At 40.0% G+C, this 19733-nt stretch overlaps 1 protein-coding gene across 1 annotated transcript in view; it reads right to left on the reverse strand.

The window, feature by feature from the left end:
- Positions 1 to 17941, reverse strand: part of THOC1 (THO complex 1) — a 35847-nt gene extending 17906 nt beyond the window's left edge. Inside the window, 12 exon segments of the mRNA XM_043508022.1 lie at positions 506 to 606; positions 2037 to 2168; positions 4014 to 4122; positions 9787 to 9860; positions 11070 to 11152; positions 11465 to 11560; positions 12154 to 12202; positions 13453 to 13571; positions 15022 to 15088; positions 16452 to 16512; positions 16609 to 16682; positions 17786 to 17941. Of these exon segments, the coding sequence (XP_043363957.1) occupies positions 506 to 606; positions 2037 to 2168; positions 4014 to 4122; positions 9787 to 9860; positions 11070 to 11152; positions 11465 to 11560; positions 12154 to 12202; positions 13453 to 13571; positions 15022 to 15088; positions 16452 to 16512; positions 16609 to 16682; positions 17786 to 17833 (1013 nt within the window). The 5' untranslated portion in view covers positions 17834 to 17941.
- Positions 17942 to 19733: the final 1792 nt, after the last annotated feature.

The following is a 19733-nucleotide window of genomic DNA, read 5'->3' on the forward strand; positions in this document are numbered from 1 at the left end:
CATGAATTTTAATAAAAATTCTCATGCCAAAATCTTAACCTTAATTATAATAAACTCAGTAGGCAAATCATATGTACACAGCACAAGAAATGAATGATCTAAATGTATCAGTGGGTAAGTCTGGAAATTGCAAACATTGTTTTAAATTTAGAAAGTTGTACCATAATACAGAAAAATTAGAGTATTTAGCAACATAAGAAAACTCTGTTATGTCACTTTAGGATTATATATAAAAAAAGGACGACCATAACCACTGCTGCTGGTATTTTGGACACGGACACGGACACAGACCCCTTTAGCATACAAAGGGCCAGATCCTTCAACCAGATATTCCTGACTGTCAGATCTCTCAACCAGCTCAAATCCCATTATCAGATCTCTTCCTAAGTTTTACAGGAGATTTTCCATTAAAAAGACAGCAAATTTGGTGTGTTTTAAAAATGCATTAGTCTGCTTGTACTTATAAACCCAATCTCCCCCAAAAAGACAAACATTCCCAACTTACCTTTTAAATTTGACCTGTCCCTTTAGGTACTGAAATAGTATTAGATATTGTAGCAAGATGTGACGGCGAAAGTTACTGTCACTCAGCTGTAAATCCATTAGCTAAAAAAACCCAAAAAAGCTAGGTTAAAAAACCCCATATCAACTATATACGATTCATCTGATCCAATATATTTTCAGATCATCTTCAAGCTTTCAAATGGAAAGCCTGTATGTATTTGATAGGAGCAGTCTCAACTTAGCCTACATAAATCTGAAGTTATTCAAATATAGTGAAATCTGTAGTCGAGATTGTCCATATGTGGCAATTCATCTTAATGATCTTCAAAATGTATTATATATCGTTCTGCCCCACTTTTATTAGAATGCCTTCTCTACTAAGACACCAACTTTGATGTCTTGGGTGATATATTAATGGGATATCCGTTAAGAAAACATAAAAAGCGTGAAGAATGGTGTATATGGGCGACTCATGGTTCCTGGAATCCATTACAAAGGTTTTATGCTGTTATGCAGGCCAGTTTTACAACATTCTACCAGAGGCATCATTCACTTCAAGCGTGCAAGGATTTGGACACCCACCACAAATGCGCTCACAGATGTAAAACTATTTTTCCCTTTACCAGCATACATTTGCAACCTGGAAAAGCTATTACCCTGCATAATTAAAGTTTAAAATTAACAAAAAAGGGCTCTGAACACTTCTTTCCCATGCAACATTTATGTTGCAGCCAGCACAAAAAAAAATAAATAAAATAAAAAATCTAGTTTTTAGTACCAGATTCAATTTCTCCAGCAAAACTTCCTATCGAGGTGGTCCAGTGCTTGGCTCCCAAGCAGTATTACTGCTACATGACAAGTTAAGGAAAAAGAATAAACTTTGACAGTTCCCTTGACTGTGCAAAAGGGGCTATGATGTGTTAGACACTACCTATACTTGGCTCCGTGAAAGGGTATTTGCAACACTATAGTGGGTCTCTGCACCCACTTTTCATTGTTTAAAGTAATAGCAATGGAAACAGTTTCATGCTCCACTATACAAGATGGCTAAGGAAACTCAAGGGTGTGGGGGGAGGGGAAGGAGGGGGAAGAAGAGAAGAAAAAGCAGCTCAAAACAAAAAAAGTAACTTTAGTACCATATGAATTATTTCAAAGCTAAATGATGTGTATTATTTCAAAGGGTAGCTATTTTAACTTAAAATCATGCAATTGCCATAAAGTACATAATTCTTTGCATTCTATGCACATTACTACAACACTAAAAGAGATTTGCAATAATTTCCTCAAAAATTACGATACAATAAAGCAGAAAGTGCAGGTAAAACAACTGTATGCTCATTTTACGTGTTGAAAGTTCAGTTGTATGTGATAAGAAAAAAGCAGATTGTAAATATTTACTTTTGCTCATTTTCCTTCTAAGTTGTAACATTATGGAACAATATAGGTCAGATGGTACAATTGCAATTGTACCAACTTTTATCGGGATCCAAGCTTTTCCTTCTTTATACAAAAACAGAAGTCGGGTACAATACCTTTTCACTAGTTAAGAACTTTGCAAAGTAGACGTGTTCTCCCCCCGTTTTTAGTTCTTCCAACTTTTTTCTGGAGGCCTGCGTGTCATCTAATTTGTAGCTTTTAAAAACAGCCAAAACTTCTTCAGAGTACTGTAAAGCAAATGATACTTCTTATGTGAAAATACCAGCCATGCATTTTTTATTAGAAAAACAGGACCAATCCTAGAAGGTTTTGAGCTAGTAAATATAATTTATAAGTTTGCTATTCACAATCAGTAGGAACACCTGTATGCAGTGTAAGCCAAAATACAAAAGTTATCCACTTAAAAGTCTGATGAAGAACGAATTTTGCACAGGAAAACTTGACTGTTAGTTTCTTGAATAATTCAAGACAAAAGTATGAATATGTTGTCCTTCAAGTGTTAAGTGGAAACTACTGAAAACTTAAATAATTTATAATGTGTGAAAAAGGAAGCTGATTGGTATTACTGAAGCTATAGCTATGGCTCCCTACAATTAAAGTTGCAAGACAAGTTCAGTTCTAAGCCCTATATTGTTCCTGTCTCCCTGCCCCATTTTCTAACGTGTTTCTCTCTCTCTCTCTCACACACACACACACACACACACACACACACACACACACAAAACTTTGGCCTGAAAAGTCTTGCTCACAGTTATACCAAAGGAGAGGGTGTGTGAGCATGAAAATTTCAGGGAAACTGACAGACACTTAAATCTTGAAAAAAGCCACATGAAATTTTCACCACCCTATAATTTGTCTAGCCATTTTGGGCTACTCACTTCCCAGAAAGCACTTGTTTCAAAGCTTCAACACTTCTGAATCACTTAGTTTTCCAAAAGAACTAATGCACAGAGTACATTTGACACAATTTAATCCATAAAGTGAAAGTGATTTGAACTCTATTTTTAAAGATACACATTTAGTGTTTTCCTGTTTAATCAGCGTGTTTAAGAACTTTCTCCATAATGGTTTTAGTGCTATACTCAGGCACCATCGCACTTCCATTTGCACATGCTAGAGCAGGTACTAATAGTTAAACTTAAGTCTCTACTTTTAGAATTAACTTAAAATATACTTAAAAAAATTATGCCAATGACAATTCATTTTCATGGAGAACCTTTGTGAGAATTTCCAAATTTGGCTTGGTTAAGTCCTGCCATTCTTGGTACCCCAAAATACAGGTTTTTTTTTTCTTTTACAGAGATTTTAAAAAGTGAAGAATGTTTTAAAACCTTAACCAAGATGTAACTTTAAAAATAAAATCTGCTCATGAAATCAAGCATTTCACAATAGCACATATAGCAAGTGGTTTGAAATAAGAAAGTTTTCCTTCTACTGAGTAACAAAAGGTAGAATTTTAAGACAAATGATTATAAGCCATTGTCTAAAACAGAAACAGTTTAGCAATTACATTTACTAATCATACTCGTATCTACATAGCTGGCAAAACTGGAACACTGTTATTCACTGTCCAACTAGTACAATGAGCTACTATGTGTACCTGGCAGCTTCAAATCACAACATAAAGTCCTGACTCTACAAAGTGACCTGCCTAAGCAGAACATTATCTTGCACAAAATCCCACTGGAATCAACAGGATTCCAAAAAGGCACACCTCCCTGGATTCATTTGCAAGATTTAAGCCTAAAGCAAATGTTTTTTTCTTATCTAGGAAAAAAAACAAGTTCTGGTTTTTGCTATTAACAAAAGAAAAATGGCTTTTGATATTGTTGGAACACATCAGCATTTCTATATATGTCAGGAAATCATATATACATGTAGCTTTGTTAGCTGACCTACTGTGTGTACAAACAAATAACTGCATGTTTAACCCTGCACAAAATGTATAATGCGTGAACTCATGCACTCTTATTTTCCAGTATCATGAATAGTTTAATCTTTGGAAATAGTACTTTCACTTGTGGAACAAAAGGTGAATTGCTGAACAGGTTTAATATAGGAACACAAATTACCTTAAGAAATGTCTTCCACGAGATCTTCTCATAGCACTGCACAGGATTCCTAAAGTAATCCTGAAGCGACCAGAATTTTCTATACAGGTTGTAATCTATTGGAATGGAGCTAACAAAGCAAATCATTATTTTACTCTGGCTACAGTTTGGGATAAATATGCTAAAACAAATAATAGTCCATTTTCATGAATACAGAATTACTGAAAACAAAACCACCACTATTCTTGTAAATCAGAAAAATGAAAAGCCAGTAGTAAGCCCTTCCTAGAGACAGTAACTCAGAATATCAGGCCAAAACAGGGAGTTTCATTCAGCCTGTTCATTTTCAGCTGTTATTTTAGGATCAGAACACTTTTCTTGAACTCTTTCTCCAAGTTCAAGTTCAACACTTTCATAGGCTGAGAAGCAGTACAGCCTCCTCTCCTCAAAGCAAACAATAATGACTGATACTGTAGCCAGTCTATGGACGCTTGAAAACAGTGCATGTTGTCTTTCCTCTTTTAGGCAACTCACGTTAAAACTCATTAAGACATACTGGGGCAGTGCCTTTACCTTGTAATGGCTAGAGAAACATGAGTCTAGAGACTGGATTTGAGATGGGTGTTGCAGGTAGCAATTTATTATGCAATTACCTGGGTTCCTGAACTGGCCCTTTAAATTAAACACCAAACAATTTTAGGTTCAGATTCTGCATCTTCTAGGCACAAATTTTAGAATTGCTCTCACACACCGTCTGAGATAGTGATTTCACATGCACCAATAGTAACTGTGCATGCAAATCAGCCAGTTTGATTTGTAATGGTCATTCACACAATCACGGTAACTATGCCTACAGATTCTCTTTCAGCCTTTTGGGGCAGAGATCAGGTGGGGAACAAGGCAGAGGAGAAATAACTACAGGAAGGGACATGACTAAAGATCATCCATTTTAAACATGAGCCTGCTGCTATTGGTAAAGCAACAGTTAGCCATTTGAAAGCTGTCTGGCTTCTCTTCCCACTGACATAGTGGCTTCTAGGAGGAGCTGTTCTTGTGGCTAGCTACATAGTCATAGGCTGAAATAGTAGCTTGTTTATTACTCTTTTCCAGTGGTATCCACGTTAACCACGTCGGTGACCATACTATGTTCCACTCCTCCCACGAACATGAGAGAGTAGGAGAGGATAAAGAAATTACCCAATAAGGTAAAATCGAGTTAAAAAAACAAACACAAAACACTAGGGGAGCAAGTGGACAGAAAGGAAAAACAGTACCAACTCACAGACTAAGGTCAGATTGGACCATCATGATCATCTAGTCTGACCTCCTGCATATTGCAGGCCACAGAACCTCACCCACCCACTCCTGTAACAGCCCCATAATCTACAAGTTACTGAAGTCCTCAAATCATGATTTAAAGACTTTAAGACAAGAGAATCCATTATTTACTGTAGTTCAAACCAGATGTTCCCCTTGCTACAGAGGAAGGTGAAAACCCCCGAGGGACTCTGACAATCTGACGTTGGGGAAAATTCCCTCGATCCCATACATGGTGATCAGTTAGACCCTGAACATTTCGGTGAGACTCGAGAGCCAGGCACCTGGGAAAGAATTACTGTAGTAATTCAGAGCCCTCCCCACCTAGTATCCCATCTCCACGCATTGGAGATATTTACTATCAGCCATGGATGGGTCACATGTCATTGTAGGCAACCTCATCATAAACTTATCAAGCTTAGTCTTGAAACCAGTTAGGTTTTTTGTCCCCACTGCTCTCCTTGGGAGGCTGTTCCAGAATTCAGTCCTCCAATGGTTAGAAACTTTTGCTCAATTTCAACCCTAAACCAGTTGATGGCCGGTTTATGTCTATTTATTTTAGTGCCAACAAGGCCCTTGCTGTAAATAACTCTTCTCCCTCCCTGGTGTTTATCCCTTGGATGTATTTATAGAAAGCAATCCTATCTCCCCTGAGCCTTCATTTGGTTAAGCTACACAAGCCAAGCTCTAAGTCTCCTCTTGTAAAGTAGGTTCTCCGTTCCTTTGATCATCCTAGTAGCCCTTCTCTGTAGCTCTTCCAGTTTGAATTCACCTTTCTTAAACATGGGAGGCAAGAACTGCACACAGTATTCCAGATGAGATCACACCAGTGCCTTGTATAATGGTAGCAACACTTCTTTCCCTACTGGAAATACCTTGCCTGATGCATTCTAGTATTGCATTAGGTTTTTTCAAACCCGGATCATATTGGTGGCTCATAGTCGTCGACCAGGTTTTTCCTCCTCCTCTGTCACTTCCAACTGATGTGTCCGCAGCTTATAGCGAAATTCTTGTTGTTAGTCTCCAAGTACATGACTTTGCACTATTAATTTTCATCTCATTTCTATTACTCAGTTTTTAAGGTCATCCAAATCTTTTTGTATGATATGCCAGTCCTCTTCTGTATTGGCAATACCTCCCAACTTTAGGTCATCCACAATTTTATTAGCTCGCCCTGGCTTTTGTGCCAAACTCACGAATAAAAAAAAAGTGTGAAATAAGATTGTCCAAGACTGATCCCTGAGAAACTCCACCAGTAACCTCACTCCAGCCGGACAGTTCACCTTTCAGTGGAACCTGCTGTAGTCTCTCCTTTAATCAGTTCCTTGGCCATCTTTCAATCCTCACATATCTACAGCTTTTCCAATGTAACTAATTATTTCCCATGTGGAACTGTATCAAATGCTTTACTGAAATCCAGGTAGATTAGATCTACTGCATTTCCTTTGTCTAAAAATATCAGTTATCTTCTCAAAGAAAAAGATATGGTTGGTCTGACACTATCTACTTTTTGTGAAACTCTATTGAATTATATCCCAATTACGTCTATGTCCTTAACTACTTTCTCTTTCAATATTTGTTCCAAGGCCTTGCATAAAATTGAGATCAATTTAATAGGGTTGTAGTTTCCAAGATCATTCCCCCCCCCCTTCTTAAAAACAGGTTCTATATTAGCACTTCTCCTCTCATAGTGTATGCCCCCCTAGTTTACAGATTCTTGCTGCTCGGCTTGCAATTTCATCCGCCAGTTCCTTTAATATTCTTGGATGGAAATTATCCAATCACCCTGATTTGATCCCATTAAGCTGTCTGAGTTTGACTTCCACCTCAGATGTGGTAATTTCTACTTCCATATCCTGGTTTCTATTAGCCACACTGCCACTACTCCTAAGCTGCTCCTTATCCTTATTAAAAGCTGAAGTGAAGTATTTGTTTAGGTGCTGGGCTATGCCTAGATTATCTTTAGCCTCTACCCCCACCCTCATCCTCAGTGCTTAGCGGTCCCCACTTCTTTCCTTGTTTTCCTTTTATCTATATGGCTAAAGAACTGTTTACTATTGGTTTTAGTTTCCTTTGCAAGGTCCAACTCTGCTTGGCTTTTGGCAGTTCTCACTTTTCCCCTATGCCTTCTGACTTCCAAGTGGCAATTTTCCTTGCTGACCGTCCCATCTTCCATTCCTTATAGGCTTTCTGCTTTTATGTGCTCAACTGCTGTCCTGATTCAGAGCATAGTCTCTCTCAGGTCATGATTTATGACAGGATTTTTATATTAGTAAGGTCCCTTAATGGACCCACTTCAGCAAACATTTCTGGCTTTAAGGGAGTGTGGTGTTAAGTATGTGTTGACTCATTCCTCAGAAGGGTATGTCAGTGGTAACACTTCCAAACCTTGAAACATCAAAGAGCGGCAAATCTATAAAGCTATATATTTCTCATTCCTTCAGTACAGGGATGGCCAACCTAAGCCTGAGAAGGACCCAGAGTTTACCAATGTACATTGCCAAAAAGCCACAGTAATATGTCAGCAGCCCCACGTCAGCTCCCCTCCCCCAGCACCTCTGCGGATCAGCACCTCCCCCTCCCTCCCGATCAGCTGTTTTGTGGCATGCAGGAGGCTCGGGGAGGGGCGTGGGGAGGAGTGAGGGCATGGCAGTCTCAGGAGAGGGGGCAGGAAGGGGTGGAGTGGGGGCAGAGCCTGTGGCAGAGCCAGGGGTTGGGCAGTGAGTACCCCCTGGCACACTGGAAAGTTGGCGACTATAGCTCCAGCCCTGGAGTTAGTGCCTATACAAGGAGCCGCATATTAACTTCTGAAGAACTGCACGTGGCTCCGGATCCACAGGTTGGCCACCCCTGCTTCAACACTACAATTTTTTTTTTTTTTTAAAGTGATGATATTGATATATCAATCCTGCTATTCTGTTTCAGTGCAATAGTTTCTGATTATCTGCATGTACTTTACATCTGGCTCATCTGACCTGGAATCCATAGCAACAAAATCCTAGAGCACTCTCTCACACTAATGATTCAACCACTGTGAATGCAGCACTATTACAAGCTAACATTTCCTGTTTCTGCCTCACTGTTTTACCACTCCTCTATAATATAGCAAGATGGCAAAGGACACTAATTTGTGGCTTAGTATGGCAAAAAGAACAAACATGCTGTTTAGTACCTGTAAAACTAATTACACTAAAAATTTCACCAATAATCTGAGCAGAAGTTTGTTCTATAAATGCTGACACGAAGTCCATTGGAAAAAAAAAAAGCATTTTGTTGATTATGCCTTGCACCACAGTGTCTCCAGCTCTCCCTCTGGAACAGGTTAAGCCATTTAAATGGAATGTGGATAATCAGAAAGAGGTTTCTTTAACATAAAAGCCTCAGGGAACAAGTTTTTTCCTATTGCATTGAGCATTTTCTTGATTGAGGACAATGGTAAACTGCTCAGCCACTTTACTGGAATGATTTTCAACCTCAGTGCCAATTACACTGTCAATTACAATTAAGGTGGTGATGTGAGTTAGAAGTCAAGTAGCTTGCAGTTTATCCTCTCTCCATGCACCCTCTTGTTGCAAGCCAGGAAATAGAGAATTTCTTTTAAGTGTTCATTAAGTATTTTGAAAATCAGTAATAAGTTAGAAGTTAATTAGTTTAATTAAATAAAAGGCTTAAACAAAAACTTAAGTCTTCAATTACATTAACTGAACTGAGAACATTCTATAAACCCATAGGCAATAACTGTCAGTTGTAGGTTACTGAAGTTAGGCACCAAATAAGTGGCCTGATTTTCAGAGCCATCTATTTAAATGCCAAACTTTGTATACTCATATTTGAAAATTTTGGCCTAAGAACAGTTTGGATAAATATAGTTTAAATGAGATAGGCTGGTATTTAGATCCATGAAGAAGTTTTATTATCTGAGGCCTTGTCTATACTACTGCAGTAACTACTCCAGTTACATGAATAACATAAGTAAAGTTGATGGGAGATGCTCTCCCGCTGATTTACTTTACTCTTCTCAGGGAGTTGGAATACTGGAGTCAAGGGAAGAGCACTCTGCCATTGACTTAGCAGGTCGTTACCAGACTTGCTAAATCGACACCTGCTGCATCAATCAAAGCAGTGCTGATCTACTGGTAAGGTGTAGGAATGGCCTGTCTTATATTGTATTCAGTTTTTAGTTAAATACCACTATCAAATGCTCGTTACGGTAATTTTTGGTAATGTCAAAAATGTGGCTTTTCATTATTTGAAGACAATATTGTATTAAAATTAATGTGAATACTTAGATTGGAGTGGACTTTTTTTTTTTAAAACATTAGATCATAACTGTTTAAAGAAAGGAATAATTCTGAATACAGCATACAAGAGTATAGTTTCTAAACTAAGCATCCTTAAGCTAAAACTCCAGTTTTCAATCTACCACCACATGCTTTCACTTCATAATTTTAAAAGCTAAACTAAACTTTAAGCTCACCAACTTGTAGGCGCTTCATCATCTCCCATTTCACCTTCTTCTACTTCCATTCCTTCATCTCTCTCCTCTATGTGCTGACAGAAAGGGAGGAGGGGAAGAAAGTACACTCTAAGTATAGAAACTACATATACACATTTTAATCTGCATGTCATTCTCATTATTCCGTTTCCTAGACCTTCATTATTCATTGGAACCAAAACAAAACATCCTTTGAACAGTTTTTGGTTTGTTCATTCTTAAGCCAGGTCTTCAACTAGCAACTATTAGAACACTGAAGCAGCGTTGCTATAGGTAAGGTAGCGAGTACTGCAATTCGCATTTTAAGTAAACATGGAAGTTAAAACAGGTCTTGAAATGTGATGACTTGTAAAAGAAATTCCTCTTCACTTTAATCCTTTCCCCTCTAAAGGCCTAATTCAGGACAGCCTCCGTATGAAGGAAGGGTGCGTAAGCATGTGCTTAAGTGCTTTCCTGAATCGCAGCCTATATTATTTTTTCCCTTCTTCCCTCCCCATCTCTTGGGGAGTTACACTCAACATATGCTCCAAAAATGGTTTTCAATTTTCTTGAAAAAATTAGGAGCAGTCACCTAGTTTAACTTCTAGAACACAAAGAGAAATACAGGTGATACAAAAGATAACATCAAGGAGGAAAAAGCTCTGTCAATAGCACACACTACGGTTTTGGTCTCTTAATAAATTCCAGATTTTTCTAACTCTCTCTTTTTTTAAGAGCTGCTTTAATTTTTGGTTCAGAAAATTTAGGACAACATTGAAAGAAAACCTCTCTAAGTTACTGTATCCTACACTACTAGGTCCCTCTCACAAATACATATATATTTTATATGTGAGAGAGAGACAGAGACAGACAGGGCTCTGATTCTGTAATGGACTATGCAAGTGCAGACTCCCTGACTTCAATGGAGCTCTGAGAGGGCTTGTACAGGCCCTGAATCAGCAAGTCAGAGAGAGAGCATGCTAGCACTGCAGTTTCACAAGTAGTCAGGAAAAGCTTATTTGATTAAGATATTAACCGTCAAACTTCAAGTTAAAGATTCAAAATTCCCACATCCCATCCTATCTATAATGGTTGCTGACAAAGTGGGTGAAATACATGTTAAGTTTCAGACCAGAATGATGTTTTATAGGAGTGCTATAACCGGAGTTAGAAGTATACAATTCTAAATACTGGTTAAAAGTGGTTGTGATTTTTTTGAGCCAGCTCTCCTATAGTTTTACATAAATTTTCTGCAGACACATTGAGCATAATGTATCAATTCTCACCTTCTGTCCTAGAGTGCTCTCTTGTTCATTAGTATTGAAAACTGTGACATTTTCCAGATTAAACTGACTTTGTAAATTGAGTCCTGCAGAAAAAATACCAACTTTTAAAAAGAGCAGATATGTCAGTCTGGGAATTGATGAAGTTCATAAAGCCAGTTCATGATTATTACCCAACATACAATAGCCAATCTGTAAGAAACAAATCAAGTAACAATTTCTGTTTGTATTTATAAAAAGTGAATGATATTTAAATTCTATGTTAGACACATATTAAAGTCAAAATTAGAAGCTGATTTCTGGTTAAAGTCAACTTTGTTTGAAGTAAGATTATTAGAGACTGGAGTATTTAATCTTTTAAGCTACTCTTCTTTCATGTGAAATGCACAAAATCTCACCTGACTTCTCTGAAAGAGGAAATAATCTAGCCAGGAATAGCTGAATTCTTCCACAGAAGACTGTGTTCTGTGATTTAGATAATCTTCTTAGGAGATCTAAATAATGTAAAAACGAGAAAGCAGAGATAAGCATTAATGTTATCACATTTATTATCTCCCAACTTTTCATCCATTTTGTCTCTAACACTAATTTTAAGAGTTCAGATAGGTGGGACCTATGTAACTAACAAAATAAATCTGAGACATCTGAAAATTTAAATGCTACTATCTTAAATGACCCTTCCTCCCTCAGGCCTCAAATGTTTTATCTAATGTGTTCTAGTGGACCAAGTCTCTGAATTCCCACAAACCAAGAGTCCTAAAACTGTCTTTAAAGATAATTGCAGAAAGAAGCCTATTGGATCACTCCTTCCAATACAGCCTCTGGCAATGATGAGGTCTTAAACGTTACTCAGAAACTTTCTTCTAGTGTCTCTTTCTCTCCTTCTGTGTGATAAAGAGAAATTTCCCCATAATCAAAATGGAGCTCATATTGAACAACAAGGTCTTGAGTACCTACCAAGACAAACAGCTCATGTGTTTAAAAACTACTACAGAAGATAGTCTAATGTGACTCAAATATTAAGACCCTACCTTTGTTCAGCTGTTTTTGGAGCTGCATTGCACTTCCCTGAAAAAGTGCTACTCACCGTTGCACATTCTCAGCAAGTAATTCTTCCCAGCTGAATAAAATGTATTCTGAAAAACACAGCAAATGGATCAGTCTCATTTGGAGGATGCTGCAAGTCTTCTTCAATAGCTTTTGTCTTTTCAACTCAATAATACAAATCACATTGATATTAGAAATAAATCAATCTGAGTCCTTCCTGTTCTTAAACCTCAACAGCGAATTTCCACTTATTTAAGGAAGACTCCACAAAAAAGTCCCAAAAATTCCAAGAAAATTTCTAGTTCATAAAGTAACCCAAGCTTAATGCCAACCTCCATACAAATACAAGAAATGCTGGTAATTCATGTGCTTTTTCTGAAAGGCTCTTAACACAGTGAGAGATACTGATCTGTAACCCATTTTTCCCTGTGTTCTATGTATAGATGTAAAATTAAGAGAAGCACATAAGCACAAGATTTAGAACAGCATCAGCTGACAGTACAAGGAGTGAAATGGATGATGTTTGGAATGATAGAAACCTGTAATGAATGGCTAGGAGATCACATTTAGATCAAGGAAAGAGAACAATTATTTGAGGGTACTCAGAAGCTTTTTTTGGATAAATTGGAAGAGCTGCCAACACTAAAGAGATTGTAAACGTTGACATTTTGGGCCGATTCTGAGGGGTTCTCATGATCATGCAATAAAACTGGAAACTCAGGAATATTGTTTGAAATGCCCAATTTCCCCTTCAACTTCTGAAGGCTGCTGTTCTTGTGCTGCATGCAGTGCAGAGCACTGGAGCCTGCCCATCCTCTGGGTTTGGCAGTGGCAGCAGCAGATTCACCCCCACCACCAACCACAATCTAGGAAGGGAGAGTTACTGAAGGAAGGAGCCCAAGGGAAGCCCCTTCTCCTGCAGGCTAGAGGGGAGGAAGCTGCCAGGGAAGGAAAGGGGGAGGAAGAAGGGTAGGTCCATGCACATGGCAGCTGAGGCCTGCATTTTGCATGTGCACATTCTGTACGCATTTTGAGTTGTATTTCCAATCTGTTATTGTCAGAGACCATTTGGGATAGGCAGAGGATTTTATAAAAACAAGACAGACGGACCGACCAAAAAGATGATTTATTCTTTTTTTTTTAAATCATGATTTTTTAACTCGAAGTTAGCAGTTCTGAATCTGCTATATTTACAAGCTTACCTTTTGTGTTTCCTATAAGCAGGCAATACTGTCAATATTTATTCCATTATTTCAACACAGAAATAAAAGACAAAATCCATCTTGTTAATTGGTCAATCTTCAGCATGAATGAAACACACTTTGGAAAAAATACTCACCGATTTCCATGTAGTGACATTTTTTTCGACAAAGGTAAAAATTTTGTCACACTGATCCAAAGGCAGGCAATCCAGAACATCTCCCAGAAGCACAAAAGGGGTTGATGCTGTACAGATACCTTTAGAGAGGGGTGGGAGTGCAAGAATCATTTTAGTCAGTAAGACTTGTACCTAATAACTGTATTAACAAAGATGGAATGAGGAAGTTGCAAATTATCATATGAGAAAGAAGTTACCACAAAAAGTAACAAAAGGTAGGGACTAAAATGTAAATTCTTCTGTTTTCCTGTGTATGTGCGTGTGCACGCACAAGTATGTACAATGCCTAGCACTTTGAAGGTACTGCTGTACTAGAAATAAGATACAGTAATAGTTATCAAAACTTGGTAGGTCCCCAAATTAAGAGATGTTGGAATTTTTGTTTAAATGTAATTTTATTACAATTGAAAGGTATTGGGCTGCTTTTTTCAGAGGAAGAAAATCAAACTATAGTGGGGCCTACTGCTGTGTAAGGCTTTTTGAAGTAGAATCTGCCCTCTACCAAGAAACAATTCAGAAATGTCAGTGTTTTCATCACAGAGTGACTAATTCTTCAGAATTGAAGAGGCAGAGACTCATATTCCCTCCCCCCAATGCCCATCCTCATTTTTCAGACTTCCAATTTAACCATTCTACTTCTACTTCAAAGATAAAACTTTTGATGATAGTTATTACTGTCATTTAGTCAAGTGACTATTACAATGGTGCTCTGATAAATGGATGCATAAATTACTGAGGTACACAGCATATGCAACCACAGCTAAATGGTCACACCTTACACTGATCATTTATGAAATACAAACATTTTGACAAAAGATGATTACTACCGTTAATATAAAATTTTACTCAACAAAACAAATATTTAACAAGAATACACTTAAGTGACTGATATGTTTTCCCATTCATAAACAAATGGAATTGATGACCAGGGGTTCTATACAAGGGGGCTTCTACCATTGTCTCAATTCACATTCACAATTCTAAAAAGACAAAGACTCAAACACTACCAACACAACTGTGTTGCAGCAGGTCAGTTACTGCTGGGGGACCAGCATGGATAGCCAGGAGATAAGTTTCTATTCCAATAAGACGTTATGGGACATTGGTCAATTAACCTCGCTGTCTCTCTCTTCTCATCAGTAAAATCAGGATAACAAAACCCACATTTGTAAAGAGTTTAGAGATCCAGGGATGAAAAGTGCTATGTAAGTGCTATTACAACTTGAAAGAAGAGTCCAGAAATGAACTCAGACTCCCACTATGCTTTTAAAAAAGGATCCACTCTAATATGTACAGCAGTTACTTCAGCTAGCAGAAGTTAGTCAGCTGTCCTATGCAAGAGCTCTACTACTGTTAGAACAGCATTTGTATTTCACTCATCACCATAATATCTTAGCACCAGTGCAAACAGTTAAGCTAAGGACCATGCACTAGCGGAGTCGACATTTGTAAATACTAATGAAAGAGGATGATATGGTAAGCACACTCAAACTTATACCTTGTATCAGGCTGTTTTATATAATTACTCACCATCTGTAACGCCATTAATAGCAAGAGAAATAATAGCCAAGACATTTTCACATGAAGCTTGGTTTATCTAAACAAATGTAAGACAGATTACAAAATTCAAGTAATTTGTACTATTTTGATCAGATGCATTTACTAAAGCCAGAGAAAGCTAATGTCTTGTTTTACTCAAGTATATTTTATATTACAAATGTTCAAAATCTCACTATGAGCACAAGGAAAAGTCAACGTTCATCTTTCCATGAATTTAAGCACACTAGGAAGTAACATTCAGTAGCAAGCATTTCATATGAAACTAATACCAAGTTAACCTCATGCAGTTGAGTGACATTTCCTGATTACTTTTGGTCATTAAAGACTATATATAGCACATTATGCATCGCCAGTGCTATTTGGAATACTCTTATTCCAACATGTGTAGTTACAATCTCTCTAGATTTCCTCAGCAATTTCAATGACCTGATACCTTTCATAAACAGTGGCATGGTAAATTTTAGGTCCATATAGCTATGGCACTCCAGAGTATGAAAAATCCACATCTCTGAGCGCTGCAGCTATGCAGCTCTAACCCCAAGGGTAGATGCAGCCAGATTTACAGAATGCTTCTGTCAGCCTAGCTACTGTCACTCAGGAACGTGGAGCTCCTACAGTGATGTAAAAACCCTTCCATCACTTTGGACTATGTCAACATAGCTACAACTATGCTGCTATAGTCCCCACAATGTAGACATGGTGGGTGCTATGAAACAGTTAACATTTTCCCTATTCCCCTCCCCCCGAAGCATCTGCATTTTGGCTGCTGGGTGAAATGATGCTCTATATATTTTGTAAAGTGCTTTGGAATGAACGGTGATACTATTCTAATCCAAGATTAAAATGCACTTATGAGCCTATGTTACAAAACGTTAGGGAATGTGCAACTTTTTTTTTTTTTAAAGTATTTCCTTTCAAAGGGCAGCATGAAATCTGTTAAGTCTACACTCTGTTAGGTATTCTTTCATGCAAGTTATTGTTTTCAGTTTTGTTTTACTCTTAGGATATTCCTTCAAGGGCTAAATAATGAAAAAAAGTACTCTTAGATCCTATATAAAAGCTGTTATATCATAAATCATAGAGATTTATAATTTGGAACTAAAGTACAGATTTTTAAAAACTACTGTAAACAATAAATACTTCAAGAGAGATTTTATAAAAGTCACTAGACTACGAGACATTTGTGAAAGCATCTTTTAAATAGATAATTTTTAAAATATGGCAATCAAAGTGATTCATGTTTCCAACAGATATCCTAATAGTTTCTGCAAGTTTTTACTAATAGTCAACATAGTACACTCAAATGGTAAATAAATGTACACAAGTTGTACATTAATTTACAATATACAATTTCAATTTGTATCAACAAATAGTTACAGTGATGTGAACGAAATACTTACAATTTCCTCTTCTAGAACAACCCTGAAAGATTGATCCAGGGTGCATTTCTTTTCATTTTCACTACAAATAGAAAAGTTTTAGACAGTACTGCTGAAACGTTCAGGATCAATAATAATTATTTGAAAAGACATTTTTAAAAATGAAACAACTCCTTACCTTCCAGGAATCTGGTTGAATGCATTCAATAAGGGTTTGATAGTTTTGTTGGTCAAAGCATCTCGAGTAGAATTCTAAAAACAAGTTACGTGATAAGATAAGTTGCAAGTAACTCCCAGTACGAAACCAGAAAGAAATCAAAAGTAATCTAGATAAAGGAGTCTTTTTTTAATCTGACAGAAAAAGTTAAATACTAATGAATCTACTTGCTCTACTAACATGTGGGGATTACCACAGATCAATTTCCAACAACAACAACAACAAACGTACACAATTTGGTGGGTCATAATGCCTCAGAAAGTAATGCCCTTTAAAGCACCAAAACGTATGTAAAATGAATTATGGCACACGCTAACATGACTGGTTTCAGAGTAGCAGCCGTGTTCATCTGTATTCACAAAAAGAAAAGGAGTACTTGTGGCACCTTAGAGACTAACAAATTTATTTGAGCATAAGCTTTCGTGAGCTACAGCTCACTTCATCGGATGCATTCAGTTGCTGAGTTGTAGCTCACGAAAGCTTATGCTCAAACAAATTTGTTAGTCTCTAAGATGCCACAAGTACTCCTGTTCTTTTTACTAACATGACTGACACTACAAGTGTTCTAGACACAAAGGCCTAGTCTACTTACAAAGTTGCACCAGTTTGACCAGAGGCACGGTTTTAAACTGATTGAGCTAAACTGATTCAAGTTTGCCTGGGGGCACCCATATGGGTTTAGCTCGCAGCGGTAAACCGACATAAAGTTGCCCACACAGAAGTTTACACTGTTTTTTTTTTTTTAAATTGATTAAACTGAAACTGCTGCAGGTCCTACGTGCAGCCCCGAGATCCAGCACCAATTGGGGGTCCCAGTCGGAAAGCTACCTGCGCAGAACTCTATGGCCAGGCCAGACCGGGAGAGTTGCTAGGTCTGTAGCTGGCTGGTCCATCCCCCGCAGCAACCGAGTCACCTGCCCCACGGGTGTCGGGGGCGCACACCGGGGGGCCGCGCAGCGGCGGCGGGCGGGGCCAGGGGATGTGCGCGCCGAGGCGGGGCGACCCCAGGGCCGGGGGAGCAGGAAATGCCTGCGCCGGGCTCCGCGCCGAGTACGCGGTGGCGTACACCGGGCACCACCGCCCCGCGCGCCAAGCGCTGGGGGAGTCCGTGCCTCGGCTCCGCGCCCGCGCTGCTCACCGTGAAGCGGAGCCGCGCCTCGGGGAGGCTGAAGAGCGGCGGCGACATGGTCCCGCTCCGGCGCTCGACGGCCCGCGCTTATGACGCCATCGCTCAGCGCCTCGGTGTAGAAACCATAGAGAACAGAGCTCTTCGCCCCCGCCCCCCCCTTCCTCAGGCTAGAGCGCCCTCAGCCACCGGCCTGTCGCATCCCGAGGGCCAGGGAGAGCTAGGGCCCCGCCCACCAGGCCGGCTAGAGGGACTCCGGGGGGTGGAGCGCGGGGTCACGCGACTGTGAAAACGTCGCTTTGTTCCGCCTCCCTCCCAGCGCGGCCCTGTGCGAGGCGGGCGCCTCCCCACCAGCCCGCCCGCGGCGCTGGGCCCCGGGGCCGCGCCGCCTGCCTGCGCCTGGACCGCACGGCTGTGAGCGTGCCCCGCCCACGGGGCCCTGGCTCCCGAGCCCGGCTCATTGGAGCCGAAATGTCCGGCTAGCGCACTGGCTCCACGCACTGCAGCATCCCACAGCTCCGTAGGTGTCCAAAGCCCCGGCTGCCTTCTGCTCAGCCCCCAGGCCTCCCGCTTCCCCCCCCCCCGACACTTCCTGCAATTCAGTTATGGGCTGCCCAGACAGAAATTTTGGCCTTAGCAAGAACTTAAAATGTGGGGCGAACATGAATTTCCTATCAAAATAGGTAGCGGAGGGGCTGCTGTGCTGATCATATGATTCAATTCAGTGGCTTCAATGAAGATGCAACATGTTTCCAGTGTGCCACAGGGGAGTGCCCCAGAAGCCAAGAATTTTAAATTCAGCTGTTGCAGAGCTCACAGGGCCTTGATCCTCCCGGAGAGCTTTTTTTTCTGTCTTGCCTTCACTGTAGAGCGTTGTTCCCCATACTGTGAGGTGTGCCCCCCCCGGGGGCACAGAGGAACGTTCAGGGGTGTGTGGTGGGGCCTTGGCCAGCCCCCCCGGGAGGCAGGGAGATAGTGCCACCCGGCCCTGCTCTTCCCCCGGCCCGGCTCCGCTTCCAGCCATAGCTGCTGGCCCCAGCCATTGGCCAGCTCCTGGCCGTGGCTCCCAGTCCCAACCGCAGCCCCACTCCTGGCCATGCCCCCCACAACTCTGGCTTCGGCTCCCAACCGCAGCTCCTGGGGGGGCGCAGAGTAGGTAAGGGAGGAAGCAAGTGGAAAAAGTGTGGGGATCACTGCTGTAGAGGCTCTAGAACCTTCCCCAGCTCCCCTCTTGTCTGGTTTTCTGCTACAGTTTTAAAGAGTATGCACATCCTCAAAAACATCTCTACCCCAATTTTGAGTATAAACAATATTTAACAATAATTAATATTTAACAATAAATTGTTCAACCTAAACAAATCTCCAGCGTTGCCACTCATCCAGATGTCATCATCTTTGTCAGGAGATCGGTTTTGTCTGTATTCCAGTGGTGAAAGAAGAAAGCTTGAGATCTTTTAGGTCAACATTTCTCAAACTATAGGGTGGGCCTCCCTAGGGGAGGCACAGGAATGTGTCAAGGGAGGTGTGAGCTGTGTGGTTTGATTTTTTTAAAGTGCTTTGGCTGTCGGCCCTGGGTGGCTGGGGCTTGGGCTGTGCACACCAAATTGATCTGGGGTAAGTGACTGGTCTCTTGTGACTGGGAGCAACCTGAATATTTTGTGATTTTTGGTGTGTGTGATTGTCATAAATATAAAGGGAAGGGTAAACACCTTTAAAATCCCTCCTGGCCAGAGGAAAAACCCTTTCACCTGTAAAGGGTTAAGAAGCTAGGATAACCTCACTGGCACCTGACCAAAATGACCAATGAGGAGACAAGATACTTTCAAAAGCTAGAGAGAGGGAGAAAAAAAAAAACCCTCTCTGTCTGTGTGATGCATTTGCTAGGAACAGAACGGAATGGAGTTTTAGAACTTAGTAAGTAATCTAGTTAGATATGTGTTAGATTCTGTTTGTTTAAATG

This window comes from Dermochelys coriacea, chromosome 2 (genome assembly GCF_009764565.3).
Source record: "Dermochelys coriacea isolate rDerCor1 chromosome 2, rDerCor1.pri.v4, whole genome shotgun sequence".
Taxonomy (NCBI): domain Eukaryota; kingdom Metazoa; phylum Chordata; order Testudines; family Dermochelyidae; genus Dermochelys; species Dermochelys coriacea.